At 45.6% G+C, this 18,015-nt stretch overlaps 3 protein-coding genes across 11 annotated transcripts in view; 2 read left to right on the forward strand and 1 right to left on the reverse strand.

Moving 5' to 3' along the window:
- The first annotated feature begins 2,431 nt into the window (after positions 1–2,431).
- RMND5B (required for meiotic nuclear division 5 homolog B) lies at positions 2,432–14,132 on the forward strand. Of its 3 annotated transcripts, none has more exons than XM_083488476.1 (10): positions 2,432–2,585; positions 3,008–3,176; positions 7,978–8,123; positions 9,650–9,784; positions 10,109–10,209; positions 10,615–10,781; positions 11,068–11,233; positions 11,311–11,413; positions 11,541–11,695; positions 12,556–14,132. In XM_083488476.1, the coding sequence occupies exons 2-10, from the start codon at positions 3,038–3,040 to the stop codon at positions 12,617–12,619; spliced, it is 1,176 nt and encodes a 391-aa protein (XP_083344602.1). In that variant the 5' UTR covers positions 2,432–2,585; positions 3,008–3,037; the 3' UTR covers positions 12,620–14,132. The 3 variants fall into 3 exon arrangements, with proteins under 3 accessions (XP_083344602.1, XP_083344603.1, XP_083344604.1); XM_083488477.1 differs by lacking the exon at positions 2,432–2,585 and adding an exon at positions 2,676–2,855; XM_083488478.1 differs by lacking the exons at positions 2,432–2,585; positions 3,008–3,176 and adding an exon at positions 7,285–7,458.
- Positions 14,133–15,328: 1,196 nt separating this feature from the next.
- On the reverse strand, positions 15,329–17,489 carry NHP2 (NHP2 ribonucleoprotein). Its single transcript, XM_083488555.1, has 4 exons — positions 17,260–17,489; positions 17,085–17,154; positions 15,967–16,072; positions 15,329–15,717 (listed from the first exon to the last, which is right to left on the reverse strand). The coding sequence occupies exons 1-4, from the start codon at positions 17,414–17,416 to the stop codon at positions 15,592–15,594; spliced, it is 459 nt and encodes a 152-aa protein (XP_083344681.1). The 5' UTR covers positions 17,417–17,489; the 3' UTR covers positions 15,329–15,591.
- Positions 17,490–17,572: 83 nt separating this feature from the next.
- The window catches only part of BRD8 (bromodomain containing 8), a 28,759-nt gene continuing 28,316 nt past the window's right edge, over positions 17,573–18,015 (forward strand). For 2 of the 7 annotated variants that reach the window (XM_083488311.1, XM_083488313.1), the window contains exon 1: positions 17,574–17,677. In XM_083488311.1, the coding sequence (XP_083344437.1) occupies positions 17,659–17,677 (19 nt within the window). In that variant the 5' untranslated portion in view covers positions 17,574–17,658. Of the gene's footprint in view, positions 17,678–18,015 lie in introns of all 7 variants that reach the window. The other 5 variants (XM_083488316.1, XM_083488317.1, XM_083488312.1 and 2 more) reach the window with 3 other exon arrangements.

An 18,015-nucleotide genomic window follows, 5' to 3' on the forward strand; every position in this document is an offset into this window, starting at 1 on the left:
GCACAGAGAGTTTGGCATGCCCAAGCCATTTGAATTCAGAAAATGTACAACGTAACTAGCAAGAGCAGAAAACAAAATAATTATCTGCTGGCTGGTAGAGGATTTGACAGATCTGATGACCAAATATTGTGCTGGGTGTGGGATATCCAGTCTTATATAACACAGCTTCCTTCCCTGCAAAAAATTCTCTAAATTATATTGCAACTGAAGCAGCTAAGCAATTTAATTTATTAGCCTGAAAAACTGGCTGAGCTTCACTGTGGCCCCACCACCTCTAGAAATCTAATGTATTTATTGGATACCTATGATGTGTACTTGGCTCATGTCCAAGCCACAAGCCAAAGGCCTGGGTTAGTGAATGGTGGAATGGAAATTAATGAACAAATTGCAAAATAGATTGCATAAGAACACCAGGCTGCATAAAAATACTAGGCCTGGTTGGGAACATGCTTCCTACAATTCCAGTTAAATTGGACTTCCCTGGTCCCAGGAAACTGCAAAGGCTTGGCTTGTTTTTCTTGTTGGACAGCCGGCTGTTGAAATCCCTTGTTTGTTTCACTGTGCCCACACCAGTCCAGTGCTCTGTTGGCGCCTCATCCAAAATCCCCAAAGCAGGTTTCCACCCATCAATTAGAGCTGTGCAGAGTTGAGGAGCAACCCAGGAGAGGGCGGCACCAAAACTTGGCAGCAAAGCCAGAAACCAAGCTGCTAGCTCAGATGCCACAGGGAAGAGTTGAGGCGTCACAGGGAGCAGTAGTGCTTGCCTTCTAGAGCTGCTGGACAAACCAGTTTCCTGAATTCCACAGGACTGATTCATTCCCTGGAAGGCGATGGGGCCCGGGCAGGTGCCACTGATACAAAGAAATCTGCGGTGCTACAGCTCCAATCCAAAAACACTTGGAAAGCTCAGACGTCCTGGCCCCTCCAGCCATCCTGCATTTGGCATGTGTTTCCTCCAAAGGTCTATGACAGCAGTGTTTCCTTCTTGGCCCCCAGCCCAGAAACCTGGTCTCTACAGCTTTTCCTACTGTGGAGACAAGCGTGTCACTCCACTTTACATTTCTTCCCACTACAGCTGGACATAAGACAGCCTCACAAACATGTACTGTTCACTTTGGTGTTTTTCAGTGGTGGGATTGTTCCCCAGTTCTATTTCATTTCCTGGACCTGTAGGTGAACATTGCTCAACAATCCTTTCCCACTTTTGTGGTTTATATCCAGCAAAGATGTGGACACTACATTTTTGTCACAAGCCAAGGTCAGAGGTTTTCTGTAGACTAGCTCCTGTTTTTCAGCTGCTGTAGCTTCTGTCTATAAAGTGGACTGCCTGTGGATTCGCCTTCGTCAACATTGAGGCACCCAAACAGGTACTGATGCTCCACTGCAAGTCTACTGTACTAGCATTGTGGAAACATAGCACAATTCATCTGCATAAGCAATGGCCAAATTGCTGTGCATGAGCTAGGTGTTTAGCTGTTTTATAAAATTTTAATCAAGGTGTGATTGAAAAAGAAATGCACACATAAGGAAAATAAAATGTCTGGCACATGTTGCTCATTGTTTTCAATGTAATGCCCCAGCTGAAAACCTTAGAAGAGCAATGAGATACCATGTGCATTTCATAAAAGTTGAACGGACTGCAGTCTAGTGTTTTCCAAAAAGTAAGGGACCACTGCTGATTTGCCTCTAGAAGAATATATATATAGGAAATGAGTTGTTAAGCCTTCATATAAGCCACCAATAAATGAATGTACCATTGGTAATGGAAAGCAGGGATACTTCTTATTTTCCCTTCTTGCCCCAATGGAAGTAAGTCCTGTTTAACGCAATGGGACTTACTACTGAGTAGATGTTTATAGGGTTGCACAGTAAAGGTAAAAACCAATACACTGAATTTAAGTTGGAGGTGTAACTGGATGCCACCAGAGCTCTCCCAGAATTGGGCTTATATGGCTCTAGATAAACCAACAGGCTACCTGCATTTTGTATTGGGTGAAATTTCAAGGCAGCCCCATGCAGAATTCACTACAGCAATCAAGATGAATATTTACGTAGACATGCTCCTTGAGCAAATATTAAAGGTTGGTACCACCTCTGACACCTTGAGCTGAAGAATTAACAGAAATGCTTCAGAAAAGCCATACTGTAGTAAAACATGCCAGGGCTGTGTCACCAGTTGGAGCACTAAAACTGCTAGGATTGGTTGTTCTTAATAGGTACCTTTTTAGATAATGAGCTACTTTTCACAAACCGACAAGCCTCTGCCTGATCTGTCACTGCAGAAACACTTCGTTGGGCTTTCAAACTAAAAGTGGGTTCTGATTAGCTCTAAAAATGGTTCACTCCAGTCCTGCACTGCACGTCATCCGAGCCAAGAATGGTCCGTTCCACCCAGCTGTTGCCCGTTGATGGTTCATTCCAGGCACACCCTATCCGAAAATGAGGATGGTTTGATCCATCATTAGAGAACTTTAGCAGTTATGCCTATATAGGACCGCACCAGGGAAGGAGGCGGCTTGATACGCAATTATTCTTCTGTTGTTCCGGGTCCGGAGAAGATTGACGTCTCATTCCGCGACTCTCAGGTTAGCTGTTCTTTTTTCCCCTTCCCCAGCCCGGCTGTCCCTGGAAATGGTTCCGTCCAGTGCTCACACCGACCAGTAAAGGAATGTGCCACTGTAATATAAGGGGTGTGCGTGTGTTCTCCACCTCCACAGTACGGTGGTCTAGTCTCGCCCAGAGTGTGTCTGAGTCGAGTTAAAGCCTATGGTGTCCATCACCTTCCCAGTTTGAACGCTCCGGGCCGTGAAATACACACTCCCAGCCCATAAGGGGCTGCCACAGTACCTTTCTAGGCTAGTACCAAGCGGTTAGGGAGGCCGGGGTGGGTGGGTGGTTTTCCTTTCTGTTCCCTCTGTTCCTCCCTGACACCTTCCCCTTTGCCTCGGGTCTTTATGGCCGCGCCGGGCCAGTGACTGATTGGGCGCTCTTGTCCCGCCTCCTCCAGGGCGCGCGCGGCAGAGGCAAGGCCGGGGCGATGGAACGGTGCGCCTGCGTGGAGAGGGAGCTGGACAAAGTGCTGCAGAAGTTCCTGTGCTACGGCCAGCACTGCGAGCGAGGTCTGGAGGAACTGCTACGCTACGTCAGTCAACTGAGGGAGGAGCTGGGCGCTGCAGGTACGCGCGGGGGCCTCCGTCTGGCGGTGGCCAGTCTGCTCCTTCCTCTGAGGGAGCGAGGAAGGAAGGACGGGAGGGTTGAGGGCGGCGTCGGGAGCGGCTACAGCTGGCGGCTTCTCGAGTGCATTAGTTCGAAAATATAAGCCCCACCGAGCACAGAATGACCCACCCACATTATTCATTACATTTATATCCCGTTCTTCCAAGACAGAGTGACCTGTTTTGTCCTTCACAACGACAACCCTGTGAGGTAGAGCTTAGGCTGAAGGGGAGTGGCTGGCCCAAGATTGCCCAGTTTGGGTTTAAGAGTGGCTAGCTTCATGTGGACACTATGGGGGTAAAAACAACAACCCTGTCGTGTAAGGTAGGCTAACTTGATATTGTGGCAGGGCTGCTCCTTTTCTTTTTAGATGCATCAAATGTGTGAAGTGTTATCCTCAGCTGGCAGATATATAATGTGGGTGGGTGGGGGAATTTGTAATCCCTGGAGCCCCAAAGGCAATGAAATGTAGCTACAAGGTGCATCATTTGCTTCAGTCATTTTACAACTGAATTAGTTGTGAGTCCCTGTCCAAGGAACCGGAACAAATCTGGTTGCATTGTAAGCTTGAGTTACCAACAGTGGAGTTTGTGGTGTGTTCCTTGTGGTAGCTGGAAGCTTGTGTGCTTCCTAAAGGAAGTGGTCAGTAGGTTTCTGGGTTAAGATAGGACTTGTGTTGTCCATTCTGTAGCTACACAGTTAACACATTTCTAACTTCTTACCCTGCCATCAGCCTGAGTCTGGACCAGTTGTGGAACAGGTTACAGTCGTACCTCGGTTTACAAGCTTAATCCGATCCTGAAGTCTGTTCTTAAACCAAATACATTCTTCAACCAAGGCACACTTTCCCTAATGAGGCCTCTTGCTGCCGGTGCCTTTCCACCGTTCGGCTTCCATTTGTAGACTGAGGTAAAGTTCGCAAACCAGAACACCACTTCCGGTTTTGTGGAGTTTGTAAACCGTGTCGTTTGTAAACAGGACTGTTCGTAAACCAAGGTATCACTGTACTGTTTGAAGTCCTCGAAACTTTTGAAACAGAAGCCAAAGAATGGTTGATCGAAGACAGCCATAAATATTGTATACGTAATAGATTAGTGAAAAGGTTGAATGTGTGTTTTGCTTTTATAGAACGTTTTCCTGTTTTCTTGGAGCATATTATACCATAATTTATATATCTATTTGAAAGCAGCAAGATTCCTAGAATTGGTTTTGAGTGTTTCTGCTCTAGAAGCAGTGGGGAAAGCCAGTGTGGTGTCATGGTTAGAGTGCTGGACTAGGACTTGGGAGACCAGTATATAAATCCCTATGTGACCATGAAAGCTCATCGGATGACCTTGAGCTGGTCACTATCTCTCAGCTTATCCTACCTCATAGGGTTGTTTTGAGGATAAAAAGGAAAGAGGGAGAATTACATATGTCACCTTGAGTTCCTTGGAAGAAAAGTGGGATAGATGTAATAATAAATAGATAAAATTAAGATCCCACCCACCCATAGCCCCATAATCTGTTCATTCTCTTACTGGTGAGCATAAATTTCTCCCAAGACTAAGATCTGGGGGGGAAACTGTTGGCTTCTGTTAATTCCTACCTGTTCCAGATCAGATTTGTAAGCAAGTAGTAATGGGGGACTTCAATTACCCGGATATTTGTTGGATGTCAAACTCAGCCAAGAGCATAAGGTCAAACAGATTCCTCACTGGCCTTGCAGACAACTTCATTGTCCAGAAAGTGGGAGAAGCAACAAGAGGAACAGCCATTTTAGATCGGGTCCTAACCAATGTTGATGACCTGGTTAGTGGGGTAGAAGTGGAAGGATCATTAGGCGCGAGTGATCATGCTCTTCTGAAGTTTACTATACAGCGGAAAGGAGCAGCCAAGCATACTAGGACTCAATTTCTTGACTTTAAGAAAGCCGACTTCATAAAACTTAGGGAAGTGCTGGGTGAGATCCCATGGACAGTAATACTAAAAGGAAAGGGAGTTCATGATGGCTGGGAGTTTGTTAAGAGGGAGATAGTAAAAGCACAACATCAGGCAATACCAATGAGACGGAAACATGGAAGGTGCCTAAAGAAGCCAGGGTGGCTATCTAAAGAACTTTTAACTGAGTTAAGATTAAAAAAGGATGTGTACAAAAAATGGAAAAGGGGGGAAACCACCAAAGAGGAATTCAAACAAATAGCCAGCACGTGTTGACACAAAGTCAGAAAAGCTAAAGCACAGAATGAACTCAGGCTTGCTAGAGAGGTTAAAAGCAACAAAAAGGGCTTTTATGGGTATGTTCGTAGCAAAAGGAAGAACAAAGAAACAGTGGGGTCACTCCGAGGAGAAGATGGTGAAATGCAAACAGGGGACACAGAAAGGGCTGAACTCCTCAATGCCTTCTTTGCCTCAGTCTTCTCCGATAAAGAAAACAATGCCCGACCTGAAGAATTTGGAGCAAATGATTCAGCAAAGGAAACACAGCCCAGAATAACTAAGGAGATAGTACAAGAATACTTGGCTAGTTTAGATGTATTCAAGTCTCCAGGGCCAGATGAACTGCATCCAAGAGTATTAAAAGAACTGGCAGATGTGATCTCAGAACCACTGGCAGTCATCTTTGAGAATTCCTGGAGAACGGGCGAAGTCCCGGCAGCCTGGAGGAGGGCAAATGTTGTCCCTATTTTCAAAAAGGGGAAAAGAGAGGACCCAAATAATTACCTCCCAGTCAGTCTGACATCAATACCAGGGAAGATTCTGGAGAGATCATTAAGCAAACAGTCTGTGAGCACCTAGAAAGGAATGCTGTGATCACCAATAGTCAGCATGGATTTCTGAAAAATAAGTCATGTCAGACTAACCTGATCTCGTTTTTTGACAGAATTACAAGCCTGGTAGATGAAGGGAACGCAGTGGATGTAGCCTACCTTGATTTCAGCAAGGCATTTGACAAGGTGCCCCATGATATTCTTGTAAAGAAGCTGGTAAAATGCGGTCTTGACTATGCTACCACTCAGTGGATTTGTAACTGGCTGACTGACCGAACCCAAAGGGTGCTCATCAATGGTTCCTCTTCATCCTGGAGAAGAGTGACTAGTGGGGTGCCACAGGGTTCTGTCTTGGGCCCGGTCTTATTCAACATCTTTATCAACGACTTGGATGATGGACTCAAGGGCATCCTGATCAAATTTGCAGATGACACCAAACTGGGAGGGGTGGCTAACACCCCAGAGGACAGGATCACACTTCAAAACGACCTTGACAGATTAGAGAACTGGGCCAAAACAAACAAGATGAATTTTAACAGGGAGAAAAGTAAAGTATTGCACTTGGGCAAAAAAAAAAATAAATAAAAATGAGAGGCACAAATACAAGATGGGTGACACCTGGCTTGAGAGCAGTAGATGTGAAAAGGATCTAGGAGTCTTGGTTGACCACAAACTTGACATGAGCCAACAGTGTGACACGGCAGCTAAAAAAGCCAAAGCAATTCTGGGCTGCATCAATAGGAGTATAGCATCTAGATCAAGGGAAGTAATAGTGCCACTGTATTCTGCTCTGGTCAGACCTCACCTGGAGTACTGTGTCCAGTTCTGGGCACCACAGTTCAAGAAGGACACTGACAAACTGGAACGTGTCCAGAGGAGGGCAACCAAAATGGTCAAAGGCCTGGAAACGATGCCTTATGAGGAACGGCTAAGGGAGCTGGGCATGTTTAGCCTGGAGAAGAGGAGGTTAAGGGGTGATATGATAGCCATGTTCAAATATATAAAAGGATGTCATATAGAGGAGGGAGAAAGGTTGTTTTCTGCTGCTCCAGAGCAATGGATCCAAACTACAAGACACGGAGCAATGGATCCAAACTACAAGAAAGAAGATTCCACCTAAACATTAGGAAGAACTTCCTGACGGTAAGAGCTGTTCAAAAGTGGAATTTGCTGCCAAGGAGTGTGGTGGAGTCTCCTTCTTTGGAGGTCTTTAAGCAGAGGCTTGACAACCATATGTCAGGAGTGCTCTGATGGTGTTTCCTGCTTGGCAGGGGGTTGGACTCGATGGCCCTTGTGGTCTATTCCAACTCTATGATTCTATGAATAAGGAAGTGTTGCTCTGTAGACTACAGGTAATTTGCATCTTACATGATGGTTCAGTTCTGGGAGTCCACATATAATGCAAAAATGTGCAAAACCGGGAACTGGTCTTCTTTGGGTGTGAGGGCTCCAGGATGTTGCCAGAGCCCTAGCACTGCCTTCCCAAAGCCAGGTAAGTCGGTAATCACAGCCTTGTGCGGGTGGGTGGAGAATAAATAAATGGAGAGTGGGTTTCCCCTGCTCTCCATGTATTTAATAATTCTTCTTCCTTAGCGTTCACTCGTAGCTGAGTAAGATTGTCTTCCATAAACATGGTTTTAACAATGAGTCCATAAGTGACTGTGGAGGCCAATGCTGGCTCCACATGTCCTTCTACAGTGGGGACATTGGATTCCGGGTGGGAGTTGATCACTGTGTGGATTTGCCAAGCATGCCTTCCTCTTAGCACATTTCTCCCTTGCATCTGGAGTTTGAGTGTCTTCAAAGTCCATGACACCTTTGGTAAAGGCTGTTCTCCAATTGGAGCGCTCGCAGGCAAGTGTTTCCCAATTGTTGCTGTTTATACTACTTTTTTAAATACCCCCCTGCACACAGCTGCCATTGTGTAAGTAAAATAAGTGTAAGATGTGAGTTACCTGTATACTCTTGAACTGGCACCTACACTAATATGTAATTGCTGCTTCTCCTGCAGCCTTGCAACGAACGCCACTGTCTGCTACTCTCTCCCTGGTTATGTCCCAATGTTGTAAGAAGATCAAAGACACAGTGCAGAACCTAGCTTCAGACCACAAAGACATTCACAGCAGTATTTCTCGTGTGGGCAAAGCAATCGATAGGGTGAGTAGGTTTCAGGAGCAAGGTGGGAACCCAAGCATTTAAAACTGAAAACTTGATGAGTTTTGAGAGCAAATGTTTTTCTTGCATGTGCTCCATCACCCTATATAGAGCTCATTATTGAAACATGGGTCTTTAATGGATTAGTGCAGTGTGCATCTTCTCTCCTGTATTGTGCTTTGACTACATCCACACTGCCTGATTTTACCAAGCCCACAAATGTCTCCCTGTTTTTCCAACCTGCAGAACTAGTGTCTTTCCTCTGTGTTGACACTGAAACCTAGAATTCTGCATAAAAGAATACAGTCATACCTCAGGTTGCCGACGCTGTGGGTTGCACGTTTTCGGGTTACAGACATGCTGAACCCGGAAGTACCGGAATGGGTTACTTCCGGGTTTTGGCGCTCACGCATGCACAGAAGCGCTAAATCATGCTTTGCGCATGCGCAGAAGTGCCAAATCACGTCACACGCGTGCACAGACGTGGTGCTGCGGGTTGCGAACGCTGCAGGTTGCGAACATGCCTCCCGCATGGATCACGTTCACAACCCAAGGTTCCACTGTATTAGATTGTCCAGAGTTCAGTATTTCTAGTAAACACAGGTGTGCTTTGTATTGGCTAAACAAGGGTGGCTCCTGTTTTTTCTTTTTCTTCACAGACATGGTTTAAATGGGATTAGTTTTGGTTTTGCGGGGCTAGGAGTAAAAGCATGGGGGGCATTAAGCAGAAGAATCAGAGTTGAATCTTGTGAGAATTTCCTTGACTATTGCCAAGGAGAGGGATATTATTTAAGCCTTGATAGTGAACATGACTAGAAACCATTGCAAACTCTGTTCATGCCATGATAATGTGATCTCTCTGCAGTTGCCAGGATGGCAACCCACCTTGCTTTCCAGCATGCATAATAAGTTCCATCAAATGACTACACCCCCTTTTTAAACTCAAAGCTGAAGAACTAGTGGCAAGCACTGTGGGAAGCCCAGATCATGAATAAGTGTTTGGAGTTGAAACCAGTTATTCAGCTGTTGTCATTTAAGAAATTGAAGGAAGTTCTCCTGCCTCAACTGAGGATTGGGCCTAGGGTCCCTCCCCATCAGTACCTATGGAGAGGAAGACTTAACCCATGTGCTTTCCTTTTGCTGTTACATCAAGAGCATCCACATTTCTCCAGCACACAACAAACCTTTCTACCTATCCAATTCCTTGCTCTGAGGTTCCTTAGCTCTGTTGCTTGCCTGTCGTCTTTTCTCTCAGACTGTTTAAATTACTGGAAACAAATTACTGACAAGAATGCCCCTGAATTTGAAAAAAGACTTGCATGGGGTGCAATATGGCTGCCATTACTGTGTCCAAAACTTCAGTATACTTCTCTAGCTGTCTGTAGATACTGCCAAATTCATAGTGATATGGGATGACAGCTAGTATTGTACTCAATGCTGATGGAAAGCCACTTATTGTTCTAGGATCTGGAATACTACTTGTTATGGGGCTTTCTTTAGTGAATGACTGACTCCTTGTTCTGTTCCAGCATTTTGATGCTGATTTGTGTGGCATTGTTCCTGCTATGGTCTGGGAGTCTCAAGAGAAGCAGATCCTGGTGTTGGCCATCATAGAGCACCTCTACCAACAAGGGATGCTGGGAGTGGCGGAGGAACTGTGTCAGGTACAGGGGTTTGAGGAGATGGAAGTGCAAATGTTATTTGCATGGTGTATGGGAACCGATAGTTGTATCTCTACATTGTGCCATGGCGCTGCTTGGTATTGGCCATTGAGATGTGCCAGGAAAGGTCTCTGTTTACTGCTTGCATATGCAGGAGGATCAGAAGCTTGAACCTCCCAGCCAGTTCCACTGCAAAGTACAACAAGCTGCCTATTCTGCTGCCTGTTCTATCCAACCTGCAGAGGATGGATATGTACTTGACAGCCTCCCTCTGGGAATATTTACCTTGCCTTGAGCCTTGTTCTGATTTGGCTTGCCCTTCCACAGGAATCCACTGTGAATGTGGATGTAGACTTTAAAAAGCCATTCCTGGAACTTAACAGCATATTGGAAGCTCTGCACAAACAGGATCTGGAGCCTGCTCTGAGGTAAGAATGATGAGCTATATTCTGTTTCCCCTCTTAGGAAGTACTGTGGGAGAGGAAACAGAGTCCTAACATGATGTAGAGCCTATGGCAAGGACCATTGGGGGAACCACACTCCTCATTATCAGTGAGCCTATCCGCTCTACGGGTCTGCCATCTTTTCTCTTCCAACAAGCACTGAGAAGTTCTGCTTGTTTTGTTTTCACTCATTATCTTCTACACAAGGCCAGGGTATTCCTGTAATAAGATACCTGAATTTGTGAGCTCACAGCATGCTGAGAAAATGCTGCTGCAACCTGCCTCAGACCAGGTTGTCCACAAATATGTAGCTTGGATTGGAGTAGCACCCACTTTAAGGGCAACTTTCTATGTAGATGATGGCATTGAGCAGTGTTGTCTCTTGCTCAGTTGGGCAGTCTTTCACCGACAGCAGCTGGCAGAAATGAACAGCAATCTGGAGTTCCGGCTGCATCGACTCCACTTCATTAGGCTCCTTGCTGGCGGTCCAGGCAAGGAGCTAGAGGCCCTGAGCTACGCACGCCATTTCCAGCCCTTTGCTCACCTGCATCAGCAAGGTGAGGCTGTTTCCAGAAGCCTACTCTGCTACTTGTTCCTTGGGAGGAGCTTTCTTGCCTTTAGGCTGTTTCTCTGGGCCTTGCCGCACCCAACAGGGCTCCTATTTTGTTGCTTCAAAGTCTTTGGAGTTTCCCTTTTTAGTAGGGGAAGTCTTGGGAGTTGTTGACTCAGCCTGGTCATTGTTATAGGTATCACCATTTCCTAATAACTGGTTCCATAACAGGCCAGCCCCGTTAGCAAAAGTATGTTTACCTGAGTGCTGCTTCCTGCATTTTTCATCTGCAGAGATCCAGGTGATGATGGGCAGCCTGGTGTACCTGCGCTTGGGCCTTAAGAATTCTCCATATAGGCATCTTCTGGATGAGAGTCAGTGGACTGAGATTTGTGAGATATTCACTCGTGATGCCTGTGCCCTATTAGGTCTCTCAGTGGAGTCACCTCTGAGTGTCAGGTAAAGCTTGTTATGGGTGGGACTGGCGGTGGATTGAGCAGTGCTGAGCTATCTCCTCCCTCCTTCTCTCTTGGCAGCTTTGCTGCAGGATGTGTAGCACTGCCGGTGCTGATGAACATCAAGGCTGTGATTGAGCAGAGACAGTGCACGGGTGTCTGGAGCCACAAAGATGAGCTGCCTGTGAGTGCCTGGCCCATTCAGGGGTAGGGTGCTATGAGAGAGCTGCAGGGTGGGGATATTTTTGTGGAAGAAAATTAACAATAACAACCAGGTCATGGGCCTAATTATTTTCTGCTTGTTTTATCAGATTGAAATTGAGCTTGGGATGAAATGCTGGTACCACTCGGTCTTTGCGTGTCCCATTTTGCGCCAGCAGACAACTGATTCTAATCCACCCATCAAGCTCATCTGTGGGCATGTTATTTCTCGAGATGCCCTTAACAAGCTCATCAATGGAGGGAAGTGAGTGGTTTTTACAAACTGTTGTTACTTTCCTCAATTCTGGGAGGCTGTGGATGACGAACTCTTGCCTGAAATCTTGAAGTATCCAGGGTCTCCTACCTGTGAAGTGCTGTGGTCACCCCGACAGGATTAGATTCCCCACATCTCATTTCCATGTACTGTATTTTTTGCTCTATAAGACACATTTTTCCCCTCCTAAAAAGTAGGGAAATGTTTGTGCGTCTTATGGAGCGAATGCAGGCTGCGCAGCTATCCCAGAAGCCAGAACAGTGAGAGGGATTGCTGGCCTTCATCCCGCTGCCCTGAAGAGGCTGCGCAGCTGTCCCAGAAACCAGAAGAGCAAGAGGGATCAGTGCGCACCGATCCCTCTTGCTGTTCTGGCTTCGGAGATAGCCACACAAAGCCTCTTGAGCGCAGCAGGATCGCTCCTGCATGTTTGTTCAAGGTGCTTTGCATTGCTTTCTTGTTTCTTGTTTTCCTCCTCGCGTGCGTCTTATAGAACGAAAAATACAGCAGTTTCTCACTATCATTTTATTTTTTGGACTACATGTTAGTTTCACTGTGTCTGCTGCCCTCTGCTGGGTAACTAGGTCATACTGCAATTGCTATAGTAAGGGGGACCTTAGCACTTCTCCTTGTAGTTTCTTAGTAACTGGCAAGCCCAAGGCCAAATCAGACTTGTTAACAGGGCAGAGAAGAGAGTGAGGTAGTGGACCAAACACCAGGACTTGCTAGTGGTCTACTGGAAGTATGGGTCTGGGTCAGCTTCCTGCTTATCTGCTTTAGTGATCTGGTAGGACTACTTGCCAATGAGAATTCTAAGGCCTTGTTTTGATTCTGATCTTTCTTTCTTTGTGCAGGCTGAAGTGTCCATATTGTCCCATGGAGCAGAGCCCAGCTGATGGAAAACGCCTAATCTTTTGATAATGGCATGCCTTGGAGATGTTCTGTTGAAAATAGGCTATTGGGATAATGCTTGATGGAAAGTGGCATATGCTGGCAGGAATGGTCTTTGCTGTGAACAGTATTAGCTGCTACACTCTGGGAACTGACTGTAGCTTACTGGGCCAGAGGAGAGCAATCTTATGTCTACTGTAAGCCAAGCCACATTATTCTGTACTCCTCGCAACATACTGCTTCCTAGGATTCTTCCTGGGAGCTTTAACTGGCAGTGATCCTTCCTAGCAAGATGGTTTACACTCTCCCCATGCATAGCTCTACTTGTTGAGATACAGCTTGTATCACAAATAGTACAGGGAGCTGTTGCTATTTTTAAAACACTTCAAGATAAATCTAGGTCTTTTTTTCTGTTTCAATCCATCAGTTTGAGGGGGGCGGGGAGTCTTAGAGCTGCCTTTCTCTGCTTTTGACAATGGGAAGGATGGAATTTAAGTTGGGAGAAGTATGCTAGAAACTTGGCTTACTGCTATTTTGAAGAAAAGTTTAAAATAGGTTGGAAATGCAATGGTGAAAATATTTGAATCAACAAAGGTGGAATTTGGGCCCTCTGTGTACTAATACACAGTGTAGCTCTTCAAAAAACAAGGGATAAGTAATAAGGTGTATTGTTTCCTAATGAAAATAACACAAGTGAAAAACTGGGACAGCACTATATTAAAGAAATTCATACTTTATGACAGGTACATGATAGCAGCTTGCTGCTTTTGAGTGTTAGAAAGCCTAGCAAAGCTACTTTATCCATTGTGAAGGAGTAGAAAATGGAGAAAGTACCATGACTTTGTGCAGGTTGAGAAAGCTGGTAGAATAGTAACTATCATTGAGACATCCTTAAAAGTAGGTATACAGTCTATTTTATTCAAGAAATTTGAAGTAATCCTTTCCCCTCTTGCTGACAATTCACAGCATTTGCAAGTACTCATTAAGGTTACAGAAACACATCAGAATCTGACTAGGTGAACTATTTTAGGCAATGGTCCTAAAAAAGCTCTATAATATGCGAGAATGGGGGTATGGATAATTAACAGGGATCTTGAATCTGATTTAGAGATTTGAACTCCCTTGGAACTAGATCCGAAAGTAATATTAAAACAACTGGCAGTGTTTAAATCTGTGTTGCTTGAAGTCTGAAAGCTTTGAAAGTTGTGCCCATCTTTATTAGAACGGTGAGGGTAAATAGTTTAAAGCTGTAGGCGCAGGAGTTGGGGCCTACAAGTTGCACTTTAATTAGATTTTTGTTGTTTAAAAAATGCAGTAGTTTGGAGTATCTGGAATAACAGTGGATGTGAAGATCTGCAGTAGCCTGGAGAGACATTTAAAGATACTTTTTCTGATGCCACAGAAACCCTTTGACATCAAAGGGTTTTCTCACACTGCATGTATTCTTAGTTTTTCTTCCTCCGAGGCACCAGGAACTGTTAAACCCAGGATAGAGATGGATGGCATGGAAATACAGCTAAATAAATTTCTTTTCAGCAAACTTGTGTATGGTTTTTGGTGTTGATATATTTAGAACCAAAAAGAAAATTTTCCTTAAAGCAGACACGTTCTTGACAATATTGGTTTTAAAGCCTCCCAGCAGAGCAAAACTCTTACACAAGTGTAGTAATAATAATAATAATAATTTATTATTTATACCCCCGCCCATCTGCCTGGGTTTCCCCAGCCACTCTGGGTGGCTTCCAACAAAATATTAAAATACAACAGTCTGTCAAGCATTAAAGGCTTCCCTAAACAGGGCTGCCTTCAGATGTCTTCTAAAAGTCTGGTAGTTGTTTTTCTTTTTGATATCTGGTGGGTGTTCCACAGGGCGGGTGCCACTACTGAGAAGGCCCTCTGCCTGGTTCCCTGTAACTTGGCTTCTCGCAGCGAGGAAACCACCAGAAGGCCCTCGGCGCTGGACTTATCTGAACTATCCATCTCTCTTCACCATGCATTCTGTGTTTGCTTGTATTATTTATTTTTATTTTATTAAATATATATCCCACCTTTCCTTCAAGGAGCTCGAGGTGGCATAAATGGCTTTCCCTCCCCATAAACACAACAATCTTATGAGGTAGATTAGCCTGATGGCAGTGACCACTAGTCCAAGGTCACTCAGTGAACTTCATAGCAAGTGGGGATTTGAACACTGAACTCGCAGGCCCTAGTCCAACACTACACCACAATGGTCTAGATTACATAAGTCTGGAGAAGGGAAATAGCTGGAGGCTAACTAAGGCTACACTTCTATGGTCCCTGGAAGGGCATCTCAGAGGCGCTATTTCTTGGGGGGGGGGGAATCTCTCAAGTGCAGAGGAGAAGCTGACAGTGGTGCTTCTTTAAAAAGTCCAAGGATGTTTAAAAGGGAGAAGCTGTGGACCTACAGGCCCCAAAGTTCTCCTGTTGCCCCAGCCCAGGGGAAAAAACTATGACAGCCCCCACACTGAAATAAATGGGACGGACACTGCTGAAGGGAGAAAACAACACCCACTGCCACTACCTGCCCTGCCAAAACAGGGATATTGCAGTTTCTCTACCATGTGTGGATTGATCAGCTTACACATTAAATTTAAAAATCATTTATGTGTCTACTTCAAGTGGAAGAATGTAAAAGTTGGTGAACACTTCACCTTGGAAAGGATAAGTTGTGGTATGTAGGGGTAAATAGTGTGTTGTAATAGACACTACACAACATTACAAGTGTTTTAATTAGTTTAATCTTTCCGCCTCCCCGCCCCAAGCTTCACAAACTTCCCTTGCTGCAAGACAAGTCAAAAACTTCTTTCTAAATCAGTTGCTTAATATCTGGCACTTGAAGCGGGTATGAGCCACAGGGCTGGTGACAGTGCCAACTGCAGCATTCTCTTCATTGCACGGCTCCTCTAAAATCAGGGTCAAGCTACTGCCCAGGCAAGTGCCTGTTTGTCAGTCTTAGTAGCATCTCTTACTGATGTTCTTCACAAAGGGAGGGGAAGAGCCTCCACCTCTTCCATACACTCATCATAGGCTTCCTGATATTCCTCATGGGGCTTGATCATGATAACACACGTTGGTCGCTTTGAACCTGCAGCTGCTCCCAAGTCCTGAAAGAAAAAAAATATGAAAGCAGCATTCAGTTTCCTAATTCACATACAAGTTTCCCTTGTTTACTTTAAGCAACAAACGGACCTTGTGCCAATTCACATGGAGAAATTATATAAATGCCAGCTGCGTGAAACTGCTCTTCTAGAATAGCCAAGATTTCTGTTCCTTATCAGGATGCAGGTCTATGGTGAAGAATAAAAATTCTACAAGAAATGGAAGCCTCCTTCTACTTCCCCACCCTACATTACCGTTTTGGAAGGGATGTAGACATATGGAAGGCTCCTGTCTTCACACATGATGGGAATGTGGCAATAGACATCAATAGGAAGTGTGTCTCCTGCAAGAACTGTGATCCTAAGAGAGACAGACAATGCAGCATCAGCAACAAAAATAAGACCAGAGCAATGCAAGTAGAGAAGACAACACATTAAAACAGATATATTATGAATCTTTCCAAATATTTGATATTGTAATACAGGTATAATCCTGTGTATACGTATCAAATTGTGCTTCATCTCTGCAGTCATAATTTGCACAAATAAGAGATTTCAAGCATGCATGTACACACATAAGGGAGCAGGTGAAATAGCTCACTGAGGCAAGTAGGTCCATGCAAGGCAAAAAACTTACTATGCAGAGCCAACTGAAAACGAGGTCTGATGAAAAGGATTAAAATCTGTTTTTGCTGGGCAAAGTATACTCATTTGCATGCAAGACACCCTTACTCATTCTCACACACAACCAGATTGTTTCTCTGGTGATGATGCCTTCAAGGATGAAGGCCTTCAAATGTTACAAATCTGATAATCCCTAAAAATTAGCTATGCTAGCTGTGACTAAGAGGAGATGTGTATTAGCACAGCCTTCGCCAATCAGGTGCCCTTCAGGTGATGTGGACTACAACTCCCATCAGCTGTGCTGGCTGGGGCCCTGAGCTGTAGCCAAAATATCTGGAAGGCACCATTTTGGCAATGACTGCACTAAAAGCAGAGTCCCTTCAGTCCCTTTGTCTCTTGCACCAACAGAATCACAGGATTATAAACTAGTTGAGGATTATTTGAAAGCTTGCAACCCGGAACATCTCAGAAAATGTCATCTACTGATTCCAAAGCTGTGTGTGTGTGTGTGTGTGTGTGTGTGTGTGTGTGTGTCTAAACAATACATGTCTATATCTCTCTCCGATAGATAGAGATAGACAGACAGACAGACAGACAGACAGACAGAGGATTTCCTAACACGGCGAGAGTAGGGACCAGACCTGGCGAACCAGACTGGCTCCGAATTCAAGACCTGAACTGCTAGCGTCAGGCAGCGGCATGGAGAGGGAAAGAAGGCACATCGCGTCGCAACGGCGCGCAGTTCTTACCCCTTCTCGCCTTTGTTGATGAATTTCTGGACCTCTTTCACCCCACGCCGGATCTGCTTCTGCTTCGATGCTGCAAGTCAAACGGGAGAGTTTCCAGCAAGGGTTGGTGGACGGAGCCCTCACCCACCACCCACGAAAGCCGGACTGCCCTCCTTCCCCTCTCCTGCACGCGCACCTTTCTTGATGCACTTGTACAGCTTGCGCGTCAACTTGCGGGAGGCCAGAGGCCGCGCGATGGCGTTCACGTTCTCCACCAGCTCGTGGTACGACTTCTCCGGGGTCGCCTCGGGCTCCGGCTCTTCCCTCGACTCCTGGTGCTTGGCTTTGCCCATCTTTGCCGCCGAAAGAACACAGACCCACGTGCGGCCACTTCCGCTCCTGACCCTCCCAGAGCAAGGAACTCTGGGAAGGCAACCATAGAGCTCAAGGGGAGGGAAACACATTGTTTCCGGTCACCCGGCCGGCTCTGCCATCATCCAATAGAAAAGCGACTTTTAGGAAAAGTGCCGCCCTCCCCTTCCTCTTCGGAGCAGGTTTCCCAGCAAGCATCGCGCTTGTTGGCGTCTTCGGGAAGATGGCGGCGGGGACGGGTAGTGCGTGGGGGTCTTTCTTTGGGGAAGGAGGGGCTGGCGCGGAGAGGGGAGCTAGGGTTGGCCCCGCCATAAAAAAAAAAAAACTAGAGAAGGATGCCTGTTTCTTGGTTGAGCGAAGCTTCGTTTGTTGTGTCAGGTGTCAGGCAACTTTTAACATGACTTTAAGAAGGGTTGGTTGGGAGGTGGCTTGTCTAAAAGGCCTCCGATGACAGGTCAGTTTTCTCCTTAGCTGAGGTACCCAGGAATAACAGCATAAGGTAAAGGGACCCCTGACCATTAGGTCCAGTCGTGGCCGACTCTGGGTAGTAAAAAGCCTTATGCTTAGCCAGACAAACGGC

This window comes from Podarcis liolepis (assembly GCF_965112155.1).
Source record: "Podarcis liolepis genome assembly, chromosome: 2".
NCBI lineage: Eukaryota > Metazoa > Chordata > Lepidosauria > Squamata > Lacertidae > Podarcis > Podarcis liolepis.